This window comes from Tasmannia lanceolata, unplaced genomic scaffold, assembly GCF_043159265.1.
Source record: "Tasmannia lanceolata isolate RefF3 unplaced genomic scaffold, GAP_Taslan_0.1 ptg000023l, whole genome shotgun sequence".
Taxonomy (NCBI): domain Eukaryota; kingdom Viridiplantae; phylum Streptophyta; class Magnoliopsida; order Canellales; family Winteraceae; genus Tasmannia; species Tasmannia lanceolata.
The window spans coordinates 4,332,379-4,352,494 of NW_027518700.1; the positions used below are offsets into that span (position 1 = coordinate 4,332,379).

Here is a 20,116-nt window from a genome sequence, read left to right on the forward strand (position 1 = left end):
TATTGTTGTTGACTGTTACTGCTCACGACCAGCTGTGATGACCGACCAGGAAATGCACTTGTTAGATTAGGAAAAAAAGTCGGGTCGGTTCTGGTCGGGTTAGGGTTTGGGTTCAAGTTGAGTTTTCCCTGGCTGGGTTGAGGGTTCGGGCAACCCGACCCGAGTGAAACCTGACATTTTTTATCAGATTTTTTTTTTTTTTGTAAGCTTAAAAGCTCGGGTTGGATCGAGTTGAACTCAGTTGGGTCGCGTGCAGGTTGAGGGTTTGGGCAACCCCGACCTAAGTGAAACCCGGCATTTTTTATCAGAATTTTTTTTTTTTTGTAAACTTAAAAACTCGAGTTGGGTCAGGTTGAACTCTGGTTGAGAGTTCGGGCAACCCCAGATCCATAGCCCTTAATCGAAGATCCATATTCAGTTGACCCACACTTCCGGCGTCTCGACGTTCTCCTTGACGTCTGTCCTGGTATGGATTAATGCGCACATATCAATGAATGGAACTGAAAGACAAGAGTGAGAAAGCGAGATCACAAATGAGTATCTGGACAGACGCTCCTTGTGGGACCTGAGTGAAATCCGACATTTTTTATCAAAATTTTTTTTTTGGTAAGCTTAAAAACTCGGGTTGGGTCGAACTCGGATAGGGTTGAACTCAGGTTGAGTTTGGGTTCAGGTTGTGGGTTTGGGCAACCCGACCCGAGTGAAACCCAACATTTTTTGTCAGTTTTTTTTTTTTTTTTTTTTTTTTTTTTTGTAAGCTTAAAAACTTAGGTCAAGTCGGGTCGGGTTGGCCTCAACTTGACCCAACCCGACTCGAGTTGCACCCTACTTCCTTTGCATTGGTTTTCTTTCTTTAGTATTGAATTTATTTATTAAAACAATTTTCATGAAAATTTTTTGCTAGAGTTTTTTGTTAAGTGATATATCGGTCCCTTTTCTTTACTTGGGACAGCCAAACATCTGGCTTGAAGAACCAGGGGGCAACTGATGGGGTCCGGACTCAGCACTGAGGGAATCCAGACTCAGCACTGAGGGAATCCGGACTCAGCACTGAGGGGTCCGAACTCAGCATCCAATTAGCTGCTGGCATGTGGCCCTCACAAGGACCGTTGGAAGGCCAACACCTGTCTCCACTAGGTGTGGCACCTGGACCAATCAGGGACCTCCACCTGCCCTCCTTAGGTATGAGACCTGGTCCATACAGAGGCCACCACCTGTCTTGGACAGGTGGCTCAGAACTACCACCTGTCCTAGACAGGTGGCTCAGAATCACTATAAATAGCCTTCACTTGTACTAAGGTGAGGGTCCTGGAAATCTGAGAACCAAAACTCTAAGTTTTTGCTCTGACATTGCTCTGCACTCCTGCTCATACTGACTTGAGTGTCGAAGCGCCCGTCCGGAGTATCACTCCGGGTTGGTCCTCTGACTCTTTTCTTTCTTGTCTGTACTCTTGTGCAGCGCAGGACTCAACCAGCCCCTCAGTCGTGGCTTGTTAGCTCGAACCACCCAGCCCTACCATAACCTGTTACCGATTTTAGGCCTAACATCTCCCATTATTTGCCGCGCAACCAAACACTACTACTCAATTTTCCGAGGTAATTCTAGGCAAATCAAAATTCTTGTCTCTTCCCTTTGACTTCTGATTCCACTACTCTCCAAGCCGGTTCAAGCAACCAAACGTAGCGAATGTGGCTGTTCCATGTAAAAAAAAATAGGGGCGAATTTACATTTCCCAATATTTTTTATGGTTGATTTTGTTTATTTTACCCCCTCATCCTATATAAGGCTACCATTTTACAACAAAATGTTTTGATAGGGTTCTAAGTTCTAACCCATCATTTTACACGCATGCATAAGTGAGCCCCCCATTTTAGACATCATGTTTTGACGTTTTTAAATGATAGGGCCCGCCATCTATCTATGTTCAAGCCCAAAGCATCTGGTGAGGCCTAACATGTTATCATCATATGTGTGCCCACGATCTCCAACCAAATACATGCATAGGGTGTGGCACTACCATAGTTTAATAATCGCACAAACTCAGCTTGTCATTTCCTTTGCAATAGGTTTTCCTACTGTGTTTTTGCGAACTGTAATAACTAATAACCTATGACAGCCGTTTAAATACCAAAAGACAAGAGGAGTCAGTGCAATTATAAAAGCGTGGTGTTGCCAATATCAGTACCCTATAAAATGCCCAAAAGCATGACTTGACGAAGGCGCCACATTGTATTGCGGCCCACGCCATAGTGAGGCATTCATTTACCAAAACCAGGGAGTGTCGATATCATTTCAGAATCTTCATTTCCCAGAAATTCCGCCATGGGAGCGGGGAAGAAGAGATCCGGAAAGACTCACAAAGCCCTAGATCGAGCTCTCTTCATCAAAGGCGGTATCTTGAGTGATTGGCAAAACGATTCCATTCCAGGTCTTTTCTTTTCTTTTCTTCAGAAACCCTAGAAAATTAGGTTTAGATCTCATTTCTTTCTCTGTTAGGGTTCAAAAACCCTAATGAATCTTTGTCTGATCCTTTACGCGTGAAAAATTTCAGGAAAATCCCCAAAACAGAACGAAAGAATGCCCGCAAGGAACAAATCTAAGAAATCACCATCCAATTCTTTTGGCTACGAGTATTCGATCTTTGATGGTCAGGTAAATTAATTCCTGATTGTTTTAATTTTGTGTTAGATTTTTTCCTTGATGTTAAATGCTTGTGATATATCAATGAATTCGAGCAATCGCTTGCAGATAAATTTTGCTTTATCTCAGTTCTTTCTCTGTTAGGGTTTTGTTTGTTATTGGTCTTTCCTTGTTAGTTTTTTTTAGGATGTCTCATATTCTGAGTAGAAAATTGAAGAGTAATTTTGTTGGAATTTTTAAAAAAGGTTTGTTTGAAAAGGCATCTTTTTCAAAGGAGGCATTAATTTGGAACGGCATCAGTTTGAAATGGTGTCCATCCATGAGAGGGTGGGTGTGTCAATTCTTTAAAGGGTGTAACCATTCTTGAAGGATGTATCCTTTCCAAATAGATGTTTTCATTCCTATAAATAGAGGGTGTAGTCTCCTAAAATAAAAAAAACTAACGAACTCAGAATTTGACTTTCTTGCTCTCTTTAACATTCTCTCTGTTATGAAAGCATTTGCCATATATTTGAATTATTCCTTTTAGAAATTTATTTGGGAATTCTCCAAGATTTGCTACTTGTAGATTCCACCGAGACTTGGTTGTATCCTAGAGGATATTCGCATAATCTCGTAGCAAATTTGTGAGAACAAGTGAGAGCGAATAAAGCCTTAAGGAAAGTGGAGGAAAGTGGAGGAAAGTGTTTTGTGCACGCCTCAAAGTCCACTTTCCTTATACAATTTACACATCAGTTATAAAACAATCTCAAGGCTTTATTCAAGATGGATACGGAATCATTGAAAGTAATGAACCAAGACTTTGTCAAACTAGACAGATTCGATGGAAACAATTTCAAGTGATGGCAAGACAAGATGGTGTTCTTGCTTACGGCACTCAAAATCTCATATATTCTTGATCCTAGTTTGGAGCCAATTCCCAATGACCCACAACCCACCGAAGAAAGAGAATTGCCCCAAGAGGATCAAATTGAACAACTCAAGCAAGCAAGGAAAAAATGTGAGGATGATGAATTGCTATGTCGAGGACACATTTTGAACACACTTTCGGATCGTTTGTACGATCTTTTCATCGGTATCAAGTCTACAAGTGACATATGGAATGCACTAGAATTCAAGTACAAAGCGGAGGAAGAAGGTACGAATAAATATTTAATTGCTAAGTACTTTGATTTTAGAATGGTTGACAATAAACCAGTTTTAGAACAAATTCATGAATTACAAGTTATTGTCAACAAGATTCACTCACTGAAAATAATTCTACCTGAACCTTTCCAAGTTGGTGCTATTATCGCTAAACTTCCGCTGTCTTGGAAAGACTATGGGAAGAAATTGTTACATAAGTCCGAGGATTTTACTTTGGAACAAATTCAAAAACATCTTCGTATAGAAGAAGAGTCAAGTTTACGTGACCATTTTCCGGTTCAAAGTGAGTCTAAAGTACTTAATTTAGAGGCGAGTGGATCACATTCTAAAAATAAGGCTTTGCAAGTAAAGAATGATGGACAGAAGTTTAAGAAGCAGAATAATTACAAGAAATATCCAAAGAAGAAGGGAGCTTGCCATGTTTGTGGAAAATTTGGGCATTATGCTAAAGAGTGGAGATTTCGAAAATCTGCAAATGATACCGCAAATATGGTAGAAGAAAATCTTGTGGCAATGATCTCGGAAATCAACATGACAACCGAACTGTCCGGTTGGTGGTTAGATTTGGGTGCTACTGTTCATGTCTACAAAGACAAAGGAATGTTTAAAACCTTCAAGGTGAATAATGATGGACAAGAGGTGCAAATGGGCAACAACGCTCGTGCCAAAGTTTCTGGAAAAGGAACAATCGAGATTGACTTTACTTCGGGAAAGCGCCCCACTCTTCTTAATGTTTTTTATGTACCCGAAATTCGAAAGAATTTAATTTCTGTAGACCTTTTGGATAAAAAACGGTTTCAGATTACTATAGAATCCGGCAATGCCATTATTACTAGAAAAGGCAATTTTTTGGACAGGGATATTCTTATAATGGGATGTATAAGTTAAGTATTAATAATAATACATCATCTTCTGCTTATATTCTTGAGTCCTCTTCTTTATGGCATAGCCGTTTAGCCCATGTTAATCATAGATATTTTAAAAATATGCATAAACTAGGAATAATTAATATTAATAATGATGATCTAAAAAAATGTGTTAAATCTAAGATAGTAAGAACACCATTTCCCGGTGTGGATAGGGATTCCGAAATCTTAAATTTAATCCATTTTGATATATGTGAATTGAATGGAATTTTAACTAGAGGAGGAAAACATTATTTTATCACATTTATTGATGATGCTAGTAGATATAGTTATGTTTATTTACTTAGAAATAAAGACTAGGCATTTAGTATGTTTAAAATATTTAAAACAGAAGTAGAAGATAAAAAAGATAAAAATATTACGTTCTGATAGAAGTGGAGAATATTTTTCTAATGAATTTAGTCAATTTTGTGAAGAAGTTGGCATAATTCATCAATGTACCGCACCTTATACACCACAACAAAATGGATTGGCGGAACGTAAGAATCGAACTTTAGTTGACATGATTAATTGCATGATAAAGAATGCTAAACTACCTTTAAATTTATGGGGTGAAGCACTTTTTACTGCTTGTCACATTAATAATAGAATTCACAAAAGAAAACTGGAATTAGTCCTTATGAAATGTGGAAGGGTAGAAGGCCAAACCTCACATATTTTAAAGTGTGGGGGTGTTTAGCTTACTATAGGGTCCCCGATCCTAAAAGATCTAAACTTGGACCTAGAGCTATTATGAGCATTTTTGTTGGTTATGCTGAAAATAGCAAAGCATATAGACTTCTTGACTTAGAATCTAATGTAATAGTAGAGTCACATGATGTAGAATTTTTTGAAAATAAATTTTCTACAGATTCTATACAATTACAAGAAGGAAATATTAATAAGGATCAACCTAGTGAACCTATGAAATATGAAAATAGTGAATCTTTTGTTCCTAAAGAAGTTACTGAACCAAGGAGGAGCACTAGACCTAGAAAAGAGAAACATTTGGGTTCAGATTTTATTTCTCCTGATTCTATAATTTTTCTAGTAGAAGGTGATAATAGTAATAATGTTATTAATAAAATACCTTATGTGTTTAACCTAGAAGGAGATCCTAAGACTTTTAAAGAGGCTATGGCTTCTAGAGATTCTTCTTTTTAGAAGGAAGCAATAGATAATGAAATGGACTCCATTATGGGCAACAACACTTGGATATTAGTAGATTTACCTAAAGGTTCTAAACCTATTGGATGTAAGTGGGTATTTCGAAGGAAATACAATAATGATGGTACTATTCTAGCATTTAAAGCTAGATTAGTGGCTAAAGGGTTTAGACAAAAAGAAGGTATTGACTATTTTGACACATATGCTCCTGTGGCACGTATCACTTCTGTTAGAATTCTTATAGCTTTGGTATCCTTATATAATCTTTACATTCATCAAATGGATGTCAAAATGGCATTTTTAAATGGAGATTTAAATGAGGAAGTTTATGTGGACCAACCTGAAGGGTTTATCCTACCTAGTAATGAACATAAAGTTTGTAAATTGATTAAATCACTTTATGGATTAAAACATGCACCTAAACAATGGCATGAAAAGTTTGATAGTGCTATATTAAAGTTTGGTTTTATTCATAATTCTGGTGATAGATGCATTTATTCTAAATTTACTAAAGACTATGGTGTCATAGTTTGTTTATATGTAGATGACATGTTGATTATTGGTACTAATATGCATGCTATAGATGATACTAAGTAATATTTATCTTCAGCTTTTAAAATGAAAGACATGGGAGAGGTAGATACTATCTGGTGTCATAGTTTGTTTATATGTAGATGACATGTTGATTATTGGTACTAATATGCATGCTATAAATGATACTAAGTAATATTTATCTTCAGCTTTTAAAATGAAAGACATGGGAGAGGTAGATACTATCTTAGGTATTAAAATTAAGAAACATAGTGATGGTTATGTTTTAAACCAATCACACTATATAGGGAAAGTGTTGACAAAGTTTAAACACCTTGGGTTGAAGGAATTTAATACTCCTTTTGATGCGAGTATTGAGTTAGAAAATAATACTGGCAGGGTTGTTGCACAAATTGAATATGCAAGTGCTATTGGTAGTTTAATGTATGCTATGCACTGCACGAGGCCAGATATTTCTTATTCGGTGTGTAAACTTAGTAGGTACACTAGTAACCCTAGTACATCACATTGGCTAGCCATTGGTAGGGTTTTGGGATATCTAAAGAAGACTATTGGACTGGGACTTTATTATAATAATTTCCCTGCTATACTAGAAGGCTATACTGATGCGAGTTGGATTTCAAACTTTATGGATGGATTTATAATAATTTCCACTTCTAGATGGATTTTCACCCTTGGTGGGGGTGCCGTTTCTTGGGCAAGCAACAAACAAACTTGTATCTCACACTCAACGATGGAATCCGAATTTATTGCCTTAGCGGCAACTGGAAAGGAAGCCGAATGGATTAGAAATTTATTGCTAGACATTAAATTGTGGCCGAATGGATTAGAAATTTATTGCTAGACATTAAATTGTGGTCTAATCCTATGCCTCCAGTTAGAATTTATTGTGATAGTCAAGCTACTTTATCAAGGGCTTATAATGGTAAGTCTAGACATATCAGTCTTAGACATGAGTTTGTGAGACAATTGATACAAGATGGTGTCATTACAATTGTCTATGTAAAGACAAGTAAAAACTTGGCCGATCCATTTACTAAGGCTTTGTCTAGAGACTTAGTAAAGAGTACTACTGTTGATATGGGGCTTAAAACCATTTATAGTCAGCAGTAATGGGAACCCAACCTAGTTCTAGAAAACTTCTACTTCTCAGGTTTTAATGGGTAAAAACAAGTTACTGTGAGTGACTGATAGGTATTGTCCATCTATAGCCCTAACTAACTTGGGACAATACTTTCCATTACGAATTTGAGGTTGAATTAATTTCGTAATGAAGTTTTAAATGTGTTATAGTAACGGAGACACAAGAAAACTTCACCTATATGAACAAGGAAGTGGTGCCGCTTCTTTAGAGAATTATGGTTTATTCTCGAGAGGTTCATGAATAAGGATATAGCACATGGCCATAATAGTGCAAAGTGTAAATGATTCTCTTATTAGGAATAAGGGAATTGTATGTTTTTAGTACTTCCGGTTGTATTACTTAAAATGTTGGATTAATCTGCGGACACCATTCATTTTGATACAACTTTGAGATATTTAAACTAAGAGGTGGTTTTAAATCGTAAGATACTATCTTGAAGGATACAAGACTATGAATTATGGCTAATGTTTGACAAGTATTTTTAAATAAAATGTTTTCAAACAAAAGTGGGGGATTGTTGGAATTTTTAAAAAAGGTTTGTTTGAAAAGGCATCTTTTTCAAAGGAGGCATTAATTTGGAACGGCATCAGTTTGAAATGGTGTCCATCCTTGAAAGGGTGGGTGTGTCAATTCCTTAGAAGCAGGAATCTTCCCTCGGGGTGCCGCTCCCACCTCGGAACCTCGATTCGGTGCTCCTTAGGAAGGAGCTTCTAGGGAGCGCGACCCCAAAGAGCAGGAATTACTCCCATGACGCTCTCAGCCTACTTCTATTACTCCATAAGTCCCACCATCACCAACTCCCTTGCATCAAACTCCTCCAACTCTTCAAATTACTTCATTGGAGTAAGCACAAAGGCTTGTGCATCTTCAGAAGGCACAAGGAACGAGGCGCTCCCAAACTTAGATGGTTAGAAATTACTCTTCAAAGATGGTTAGAAATTACTGGTTTTTGATGTACTTAACTTTTGAAAGATACATATGAAAATGATTAGAAGCTATTATTTTTTATGTACTTGAATTTTGAAAGATATCTAAAGAAAATATTACATTACACGCTCCCAAACTTAGAATCTTCTAGACCCCACGCTTCCCCGCCCCCGCTCCCGCCTCCGCCCCCCCACCCGCACCCCCCTTCGTGCTTCTAAGGTCAATTCTTTAAAGGGTGTAACCATTCTTGAAGGATGTATCCTTTCCAAATAGATGTTTTCACTCCTATAAATAGAGGGTGTAGTCTCCTAAAATAAAAAAACTAACGAACTCTGAATTTGACTTTCTTGCTCTCTTTAACATTCTCTCTCTTATGAAAGTATTTGCCATATATTTGAATTATTCCTTTTAGAAATTTATTTGGGAATTCTCTAAGATTTGCTACTTGTAGATTCCACCGAGACTTGGTTGTATCCTAGAGGATATTCGCATAATCTCGTAGCAAATTTGTGAAAACAAGTGAGAGCGAATAAAGCCTTAAGGAAAGTGTTTCGTGCACGCCTCAGAGTCCACTTTCCTTATACAATTTACATATCAGTTATAAAACAAAATTTACCAAATTCTGGTGTTATACCAATAAATTCGAGCAATCAGTTGCAGAGAAATATTATCTTAATGCACCTGAGGAAAAGAATAAATTTTTTGCTTTCTCTCTGTTCTTTTCCCTGTTAGGGCTTTTTTTGTTATTGAAGAGAAATTTTACCAAAATACTGGTGATATACCAATCAATTCGAGCAATCAGTTGCAGAGAAATTTTACCTTAATAATGCAGCAAAAAAAGAAGAAGAAGAAATTTTTTGCTCTCTCCCTGTTCTTTTCTCTGTTAGGGTTTTTTTTGTTATTGAAGAGAAATTTACCAAAATACTGGTGATATACCAATCAATTCGAGCAATCAGTTGCAGAGATTTTTTTTTTTTTTTTTGTGCTTTCTCTTAGTTCTTTCTCCATTGTGGTTTTATTCCCTATTGTATTTGTCTTCTTTTTTTTTCCCTTTTTCTCTCTTTTTTTGGCAGGAGGGCTCTTACTCGAAGTCACAAATTGAAGACAGCAATTCGACTCCCATCGTTTTAGGTGATTCTGGGAAAACCCAAGTTGTTGCTTATGTTGATCGAATGCCATGTTCAGAACCAGTTGGTGAGGGTTTTTCTTATGATTATGGTTCGAGTTCGATACTGGGCGGCAGCTCTCACAGAGGGTTGGGATTCTGTGAGGACGCAGAGGGCAGCACAAACGAGGAAGATATAGTTTGGATGGGGTCCAATTCATCTCCTATTGAAAAGGAAATGTACTTTGAAAAGAGTACCAGTGGTAAGGAGCGGCCTCGGAAATGCAAGGAGTCGATTGGAAAGGATTCAATTCCAAAGAAGAATGATGGGTTTTTGTCTATTGGAGGCTTGAAATTGTATACGGAAGATATTAGTCTCTCGGATGAGGAAAATGATGGGCTTGTGGATGAAGATGGAGATGCACTTGATGGTGAAGGCTTGGAGCCTGCTGAGCTGCCGTGTGGTGATTCTGATGGGTCATCCGATAGCGAATGCTCGGAGGATACGTTATCCGATAGCAATTCTGATATTGACAAAGAGGTGGCAGAAGATTACTTAGAAGGGATTGGTGGTAGCTCTGAATTCTTAAAATCCAGGTGGCTAGTAGGACGAGATTTGAAAGGGTCTATGAATTTGAATGACTCCAGTGAAGAGGATTCCTCGGACAGTAGTAGTGACGGAATTCCTGAGAAGTTGGGGGGGAGTGCTTTGCAGGATGCTTCAAGGGAGTACGGTATGAAAAAGCCCCGATCAAGAAAGAAGCACCTTGCGAACACTCGCAATGCTGCGCCCGCTATGGATATTTTATTGGATGATTTTGTGTTTGTAAAGGATCCTAGAAGAACTTATGGGAAAAAGAAACAATTTTCTCAATTATCTCAGTCTTGGCCAACTGATGCTGAGAAAAGTAAGAAGTTCGAGCACATTCCAGGTAAAGTTATTCTCATGTCCATGGCTATTTGAGGAATGTAAACATTAGTAAATTCATATAGTTTGGCTTCCCTCTTAAATGTCTGTCCCGTTTTATTGCTATAGACCGTGTTATTATTTTATTTTTCACTTGCACTAGAACCACCATGCAATTTGTTATAAGCTTATTAAAATGGGTTAATCTGCTGTGGTAGTATTTTTAATTTTAACCTGTCACCATTTGCCCAAAGTAACTTTCGTATGTTGCTCTGGACTAAATGAAATCTAGAAAGTTGAGAGTACGTTTACAATTAACAAATGACTATCAATGTCGATCATATTCATGTGAATAAAGGCATGGGTCTGATACACTTGTGTCTCTGGATTCTGGTAAAAAGGTAAAACTTTCTTAAGCATGGGATGGCTATTCACTAAGCTACAAGAGGAGACAATGCATCTTATTTAGTAGCCTTCTAAGTTACAACTCATCTTAAAATGTATTAAAGGCGGCTGCTACAGATAGGACTGGGACTCCGTCATTTATTAATGTTTACTCATTGACCAGTTAAATGGAATCATAGTACAATGGAAGATAAAATGATTGGCATGTTGATAAGTGCCTTCACTTAGTGGCATCCAGCTTGCATATTATGCTCATTTTTATTTCTATGCATCATATATAAAGGCTAGAATATTGGGTTATTCTGTGTATTATATTATATTGGTCACTTAGGGGTTCAACTTTTTCCTCTGTTTACTCAGGTAGGAGAAAGAAACATCGTAAAGAAATGATTGCTGTGAAGCGTCGAGAGCGAATGATCAGACGTGGTGTGGACCTCGATCAAATAAATTCAGTAAGACTTAACTATTTATCCACTGTATCGATCCCTTTTTAATGCTTATTGATTGTTCTGTTCACATCTTTTTATGGCTAAACTGATTTCACAGTTTATTGTTCATTCTTCCAACATTTCATAGATTAATCTATCCTCCTCTCATTTCCATATTTTGTAGTGCTATCAATTAAATATTCTTTCGTTTATACTTCTGGGACTTCCTTTTGTTGCTTACCAGCATTTTAAAACACTCGTGTTGCATTTTTAAACACTTGTGTTGCATAACTGAGCCTATTTGCCTAAACCTTATATTGAAAGCCAATAGTTTTCTTATTCTTTCTTTGTGCATGCTGCATGATCACATTGTGATCTTTGACGAACATTGAGTGGTTCAATGTGGTTTAAACATCAGAATATTTCTGTGATTCTAATGCTTGAATGGTTGCCAACATGCAGAAGTTAAGGCAAATGGTCTTGGATGAAGTTGACATGGTATCATTTGAACCTATGCATTTCCGTGACTGTTCCCAGGTCTGTCTCTTTGGCTCACATACAATTCATATAATTATAATCATGTAAAACATACTGATATAGGCCATGTTCATTTAAGATTATGACAACCGATTGTGAGTCCAAAACCAATTATTGGACTCAATATTACGTTTAATCTTAAACTAACAGGGCCATAGTATCCCACTAATGCATTTATGCTTTGGTTTCGGTATCGTTTCAGTGGGGATGGAAATGAAAACATTTTGGTCGTTTCGTGTCGGTTTTGGTGGAAATTTAATACCATGTTACATCTTCTTTGCATTTAGTACTTTACTTTTAGAGATTGTACAGCATGCCTACGATTCAAAAAAAAAAAAGGAAATTGTACAGCATGTCTTATTTTATGAAGTCTGCAATTTGTGATTTTGTTTTTTTTACTATGACAGGATCATACGTCTTTCCCATTCCCATACTACATGTTAATCTATCAAAATTTCAAACTCTTGGCAGCTAGATTTTGAAAACAAGAACATGTTTAACAGCCCTAGATTTTGAAAACAAAAACATGTGTAAACAGCCCAGGATGCCGTGGGCATGCTCTCTGCACCTTCACATGTTTACATTTTTATTGGAGTTTGAATATGGTTTTTTATTTATTTATTGCTGACGTAGTGATCTTAAAAGCCATTTTTGGAAATCTGCTGTATGTTTAATAAATTTTTGTTAGATAAATTATAGTTAGCTTTTAGTGATGTAACTGAAAAAACTGTTAGTTGAACTTCTAGTGACATCAGAACACTTATTTTCTTGTTAAAACTTAATGTGAGAATAAATGAAAAGTATTAATTTATGTTTCTGTTAGCCCTAGTAAATCCAAGTCATATGTTTGTTTCAACCTTAGAAGCCAATAGCGGAAGCAGGAACGTAGTTGAGAACCATTCAGTTTTCAATGGTTTAGGGTTGGAACGGTCTAGGAACACATGCATGTTGGTGATCCTGTCTGAGGTTTGAATTCCTTTTTACCATACCCAATTCCCTAAGTTGTAACTAGTATTCCTAAATCTTAATCCTAAAAGGAACAACTATTGCAAGAGAAATGGGTTGAGTTTGGCCACAAAGAAATTTCACAATGTATAGAATTTGGGGTTCTACTTTACAATCTGACTGCCGCCAATACCATTTCCTCCATTAATCTCGTTATTTTCTGCTATAAATCTGCCTTCATCATCAGCCTTTGTTGGCAGTCATGCTCCACCTCTTTTCTAGTGGCGCCTTGGACCTGCTTTCGGGGATTTCTGGTCATCTGGCGTGTTGTTGAGCTACACCTAAAGGAAAACAATACAACTTTATGTTTAGACATCATGTGTATGTTGGGAAGGAGGAGGATTCTGCCCCCGCCTTTAGAAATTTCCTCCAGTTACTCTCTTAGACCCTAAACAATCCAGTCTCCTTCCTTCCAATTTCTTTTGCCTCTTCATCTCCTCTCATTTCAACCCTTTTAATTTTTCAGTTTCCTTTTCTGAGTGGAAAGCCAGATCCTTCTCCGATGCTGCCTTTAATGTTTATTCAGTCAAACAATTTATACAAGCCAACAATGAAAGAAGAGCGCTGTATCAACAGTCCCAGAGCAGCAGCATGAACAAACTTACAAACATCTGCTTCTTAGAGATGCAATTCAAATAGCTGATTTGAACTACTGAGTAAGAGAGGAGATTTAGATTTCCTAATGTTAGACAAAGAAACAAGGGGGAGATGGTTATTAAAATATTTTAGACTATTTTTGGAAATATTCATAAAACATCTCAGTTGGGGCAAGAATGATGATATTTTACTCTTTCTGCAATATTAAGAATTAATTTTAAGAGGAAATTCTTTCCTTTCTCTTGCATCTTATTGTTTTATATATTTTAGTTCCTTCAATTACCTCAATAGCTCTGTTGTTTTTCACTATTATTGATTCTTTAGGTACAACGACTAGCATCAATTTATCGCCTACAAAGCGGTTCCCAAGGTTCTGGCAAGAAGAGGTCACGATCATTTCTCTTTTTCCTTTGGGTCAGATTTGTAGTTGCTTTCGAAGTTTAACCGAATCATTATGTCAAAGGTGTCGGTCGATATGAATCTTATAATCCATGTATTAGTTACTCGGATATACTGAATTTAAAATATGGTAGTCTGTTAAAATCTATCTATTAAGTTGGCAACTCCAATAAACTTTTGTTGGCCGAAAAATACTTTTTATGGGCTGTCAAAAGTAATTGAAAAACCTTTCTCCCTTTATCTCTTTTTGTGTTCACCTTTTCTGTGGTTCTCTTGTTTGTATTGTTCTTAGAATATTTGCCAACGAAAACAACTTTCTTAAGAAGGGGGGTGACTTCTTTTAAAAAAGTACACATTTTTTTAAAACAAGGATGGTAATCATAGAGAGCTATTGACTAGTATTATTCACATGGAGAAAGAATATGCTCCATTCCAGTTAAACTCAAAGACACAAAAGAACCCATGAAGAGTAGCTCTATGAGCTCTTGAACAGAGGGGACTAAGTAGTGCAGAAGGCCTCGTGTCAATCAATCAGAAATTAATTAGAACGAGTTTTTGCAAACTCCATGTGTAAATTACAGTATATTTTCCTCGTTCTATTATTATCTATTTCATTTTCCCCTTTGTTTTTTTTTGTAGTCGGTTTTTTTTAAAAGGTCTTTTTTTTGTAGTAGTTATCGATACTGTTGGTTCTTATGCGCTATGCATTGCTAATTGTGGCTTTTTTTTTGTAGTCGTTTTTTTTTGTTTGAAAAGGTCTTTTTTTGTAGTAGTTATCAATACTGTTGGTTCTTATGCGCTATTCATTGCTAATTGTGGCATGGCTTTTTCATTCCTCAGCATCGCTATAGTATATTGGATTGGTCGGTCTGTTTCTCTCCTTTGTTTCAACTAGGATGACCCCACAAATGGTTTACGGGTGATTGCACGCATCCATAGGGGTTATTCCCGCCCTAAAATGGAGTGGGGATACCCTATGTCATAAAAAAAAAAAAAGATGAGCCCACAAAACATGTTGACAAATATTAAAAAAAAGATGTTTTTCTATCTTTGCAAACTGGTATTGACCCCACTAATTGCACCAGTTACATTCGAATGGAAACTTATCTATAAATGCAACAAATCAAAGGTTGAAAACGTGCCTTAGTAAATGCTGAAGAAGTTCCAAAAAACAAAGCCTTAGTAAAAGTAAATCAAAGAAACTCAGTTTAAGGAAAAAAATTCCATACTTTTAGGGTTTTCCAAAACAGAGTTTTCTAGAAAAATTCCATACTTTTTAGAGTTTTCCAGAATCAGACTTTTCGAAAAAAAAACCATGAAAAGCATGAAAAAAATCGTTTCTTTGATTCGCTGAGTTTTTCGATTTACAACAGATTAAGGCGTTTTTTTTTTTTTTTTTTTTTTTTTTTTTTTTTGAGAGAGAGAGAGAGAGCTGCTATATAGACCGTAAATCATAATAACATCTTACCATTTTTTTTTGCCGTTTCGACCATTTCGGTCTAAATTTCGAAATTTCGACCTTAATAATGAAATGGAACAAATTCATTGAGATTTTGTTGGGGTGGGGATGGAAATGGAAACTTTCGGTCGTTTGGTGTCGGTTTCGAAGGAAATTTAAAACCATGCCTCCATTCTGCCATGTTTTCAAGAACCGTCTCTATATGAGAAAAGTTTCTCCATCGTTTTGATAAACCCTACTTTGGTTCACTTGGAAATATTGGACCGGCTTTTGGGGACAACTTTGAGTCACATGTTTCTTCATATATTTTTCCTTTATTTTAAATTACTAAACTGATGAATTATTGTTTTCAGATTTGTAACGGTGACCCGAACTATACATACATGCATGCCATCCTCAAGAGATAAGCTCCGTTTGGACAAGGTATTTTCATTTTATGAAAGGGGTTCTTTTATTTTATTTTTTGTTGCTTTTAGGTGGCTAGTTGTTATATTGATCTTCTATTTTCTACGCATGTTTCTCTATTCAGAATGACAAGATCATTAGCTATTAACGTGCATATTATTGCTCTTTATATCCTCTTTTTGTATAATGTCATCTTGCTTATTTCTTGTTTTTATATCCTTTATATTCTGGATACTAAGACATTCTCTTTTCTTTTGAATAAGTGCAAAATTTCACATAGAAGAAAATAAACTACAAAAGAAAATTAAAAAGGAGGCATCAGATGCCAAGCCTGCAAGTGGAACCAAAATTTGCACGCTTATGTCTTTTTATTTTTTGAAGTATTGCACGTTTATCTTTTTCTGAGATTAGCTGTGTGTGGCACACCAAAATAGCCATTTCACATGTTTAATGTTCTTCAACCTATAGGCCGAAGGTTCAATCCCAGCTTACCTACAAAACAAAAAGATATACGCAAAATATGTTTTTTTTTTGCGGGGTTTTGCAATCATTTTTCATTGCAAATTCATGACCCAAATCCCACAGGATCATTAGCACATCACACCAAAGAAAAGGAAGGAACTGAGAATAGGGAACTCTGCTTTTATTTAGATATTTTTTTATGCTAATATTTATGGTGAATTTTATTGAATTCATCGAGTTGGGTTTTGAAAATGATCAATCTATCCATTGAGAGAGATAAAGAACTACTATTATTTAATGTTCTTCAACCTAGAGGCTGAAGTTTCAATCCCAGTTTACCTACAAAAACAAAAAAGATACCCAAAAAAATGTTTTTTTTTGGGTTTTTGCAATCAATTTTCATTTGCAAATTCCCGACCCAAATCCCACAGGATCATTAACAAATCACACCAAAGAAAAGGAAGGAACTGAGAATAGGGAACTCTGCTTTTATTTAGATATTTTTTATGCTAATATTTATGGTGGATTTTATTGAATTCTTTGAGTTGGGTTTTGAAAAGCCTCTTTTTTGCATGTTCATGCACCCTGCAAACTCTGAAAATTGGTGTTAAAATTGATATTTGGAGAATAAATCAAAGGAAAGCTGAGTAAAATGAATAGTTGAATTTCAGATTGGAGGCTTAAACAAGGAACTTTAAGGGTTGTTTTTAGAGTTTTCTATTTGAATTATGATTCTCTTTGTTTGCTTTGATTAGTGAGTTTAAAGTTGGTGATTGCAGTCCAAGTATGTTTTAAAACACTTCATGGTTTTTGAAGTACCTGCTTTCTAGGTTGAAGAAATGGGGTGCCTATGTAGCGGCGTTGGCTTCAAAGGTGAAGATTTAATGCGGATGTAGATTAAGGGGGGCATTTGTGATTGGCGTTTCATGAGTACACATGTGTTAGTGGTGGATATGTGTGTTAGAATTGTAACATGTTTGCCATGTATGAGTGTGGGCCATACATGTGTACCGTGGTATACTTGTAGTTAGAGTGTAGTTGAGTGGCATTGTGGCCAGGCCTTCATGTAAGGGCTGGGATTTTCTATAAATAGGGGTCTAGGGGTAGAGATTAGGTAGTTTTTTGACATTTTAGAATTAAGATGTAATTTTTAGGAGTGAGGAGGATTCTTAGAGAATTCCAAGGAAAGAGGGGAGAAGTTCTCCGATGAATAAACGGCATGGCCGTCGTGAAGGCGACTTCCGTTACACAATTTTCACATCTTGTCATACACTTTCAGATATATGAACAGATCACTTTTATTTGTATTTCCACTGCCAAGTCCACATCACCTCCCTCTTTCTCCACTTCTCTTTCTCTCTTCATTTATCTTCTTCTTCCCCTCTTCTTTTCTTTGTTTCACCTTTCTCCTACTTAGCTTCCCACGGTTTTTTCCGTCTCCCATAGCCGCATGACTGTACAGCATCTCACGATTATCCCATCCTTTTTCTCCTTGTTTTCTCCCTCTCCTTCCACTTCTTTCCCCTTCCTCATATTCCTTGCAATCTGTACTTTCTCTACCCCCTTCCTACCTTCTTTGTTGTCCCCTGCTGTCCTGGGGGGGCTGTTGACAGCCATTTACAGTATTGTTCATCACCAACAGTCCCCTCTACCCCTTTCTTGGCTTCTTAATCTTTTCTCTTCTCACCTTTGTCTGGATGATAACCCTGCTAGTTATATAACCCTTCCCTTCTCCTCACCTTCACTTTTCATCTTTGTTTCCGCACGTTCATTATCAAGTATCAAAGATAAAACCAATGACTCACCCCGATAAATTTTTTTTCGGAACAGCTGACCACAGGAGAAGGAATTGCATATTTCTGAAATTTATGACCAGTAATTTAGCACTTACACCCAATGACACTAGCTTTCTCCAGTAGCGTTTTGGCTTTAATTCTTTTTATTGGAATGAAGTTAGTTACCCTTTTGTAAAGGATATGCTTTTCAGATTTCAAGCCTAGATCGAGATCAACATCTTTCGTAATTACTTCATGGAAGGACATACTACAAAAATCATGTAATGAAATCACTGCTGTTGAATTTCATTTATTAAATCTGCCGGTCCAAAAATGTAGGCATTTTACTTTCCACTTTTGGGTTTCTGAAGCTTTTGGGTTGTAATTGGGTACACTGTTCGGGTGAACCAATCCCATATGAGTTTGGATCTGCAGTGATCAAGTGACCGCTGTTCACATGCTCCACATCTTAAGCCCTTCCCTCGGAAACAAAAGTAAATGTAAGCCAATCTTGTGGGTCTTAAAATTAACGATTTGAATAAAAAAGAAAAAAACTTCAAGAGAAACTGGGCCACTCTGCAAATCCAGAGGCCAATTCTATAGAGGAAAAAAGAAGAAGTCTCCTTTATTGCCCTCCTTGCTGTTCAACAATGGGACTACAAAATATATAAATATCTCTCTCTGCATTACCATTTTACATAACAAAATCTGAGACACTAATGATCTTTATCTTTGATTTCAGCTAACTGGAGCGGGTGACGAGTATGCTGATTTTACACTCAATCAAGAATTGAAGACACAACTTTCAATAGGACAGAGACACACAACTAAAATTGGTATAAAGTTAAATAATTCAAGTCCATCTCATACAAAGGTCGAATTACGGCAATCTGCCTCAAGCAAGCTGAAGAACTCAGCCAATCATCATCGCAGTGGTGAAGCAAGTGGAAAGAAACAGCTTGCTAGGCAAGGCCCCTTGTACGCTGATCAGCCAGTATCATTTGTTTCGAGTGGCACCATGCAAGTTGATCCTGTGGATGAGATGATAATTGATTTGTGCGAAAATAATAATTCTATCGAAAAGGAGGCTGTCACGAGCTCCTCAAGAATGGGTGCATTTGAGATGCACACAAAAGGTTTTGGATCAAAGATGATGGCTAAGATGGGATTTATCGAAGGTGGTGGGTTGGGGAAAGATGGTCGAGGAATTGTTGAGCCTATAGAAGCCATACAACGACCTAAATCGCTAGGATTGGGTGTTGAATTTGCTGAGGCCGAAAGCAGTGCTACGCCAGAATCCAAAAGGATGGGTGGGTTTGACAAGATGGGTGGGTTTGAGAAGCATACAAAAGGTTTTGGGTCAAAGATGATGGCTAAAATGGGATTTGTGGAAGGTCGTGGGTTGGGAAAAGATGGTAGAGGAATGATCACGCCCATAGAGGCCACAAGACGACCTAAATCGCTAGGATTGGGTCTTGAATTTGCTGAGGGCAGAGGCAGTGCTAGGTCAAAAGCCAAAAAGGGTCGGTAACAAAAGATTTGGATGGGTTTTGTCGAGGACACTGGCCATCACAGGGACCTCCAAAGCATCGTAATCGATGGCTACAGTGAAGGTGAAGCTACTGCAAGGTACCAAAGGTTAATCTTTCTTTCTTTTCGCCTTTGTAAATTAATTTAATAGGTACGTGTGATTTAACTGATTATATGACACAATTTCAAGTATATTAGTATCTTTTTTTCTCGTTGTTTATGATCATTGGTTAGGGACTTGGCTGGCCAATATGCTATCCTTTTATGAAAGAAAGGCGGTTGGGTTGCGTTGGATATCTATGGCTTCTTTCTTACTATAATTCTACATGACATTTTTGTTCAAGCATTGGACTTGTACATGTGGGGCTCATCACTCAATGATGCAAATTGTTTGTGTTTTTTTTTTTTTTTGGCCCCCACATTAGATTGGCGAAACCCCAAATTCTCCCCATTGGATGATCCCAACCCTCCAATGGCTCTCTCCCATTGAATATGATCCACATGATTGTGATTTGTGAAGATTTTAGGGGCATGGGGGGCCCCCACCATGAACAGTTTGTATCTTTGAATGGAGTCTCCCACCCAAACAAAAATGCACCAATTTGCACCAGCCCAGCATT

General features: G+C 37.1%; 1 protein-coding gene across 1 annotated transcript; it reads left to right on the forward strand.

Moving 5' to 3' along the window:
- The first annotated feature begins 2,215 nt into the window (after window positions 1–2,215).
- On the forward strand, window positions 2,216–19,790 carry LOC143855649 (D111/G-patch domain-containing protein). Its single transcript, XM_077365717.1, has 8 exons — window positions 2,216–2,429; window positions 2,553–2,653; window positions 9,556–10,519; window positions 11,260–11,351; window positions 11,790–11,864; window positions 13,791–13,852; window positions 15,678–15,747; window positions 18,709–19,790. Exons 1-8 carry the CDS (start codon window positions 2,324–2,326, stop codon window positions 19,495–19,497), a joined length of 2,259 nt encoding a protein of 752 aa, XP_077221832.1. The 5' UTR covers window positions 2,216–2,323; the 3' UTR covers window positions 19,498–19,790.
- The last annotated feature ends 326 nt before the right edge of the window (window positions 19,791–20,116 follow it).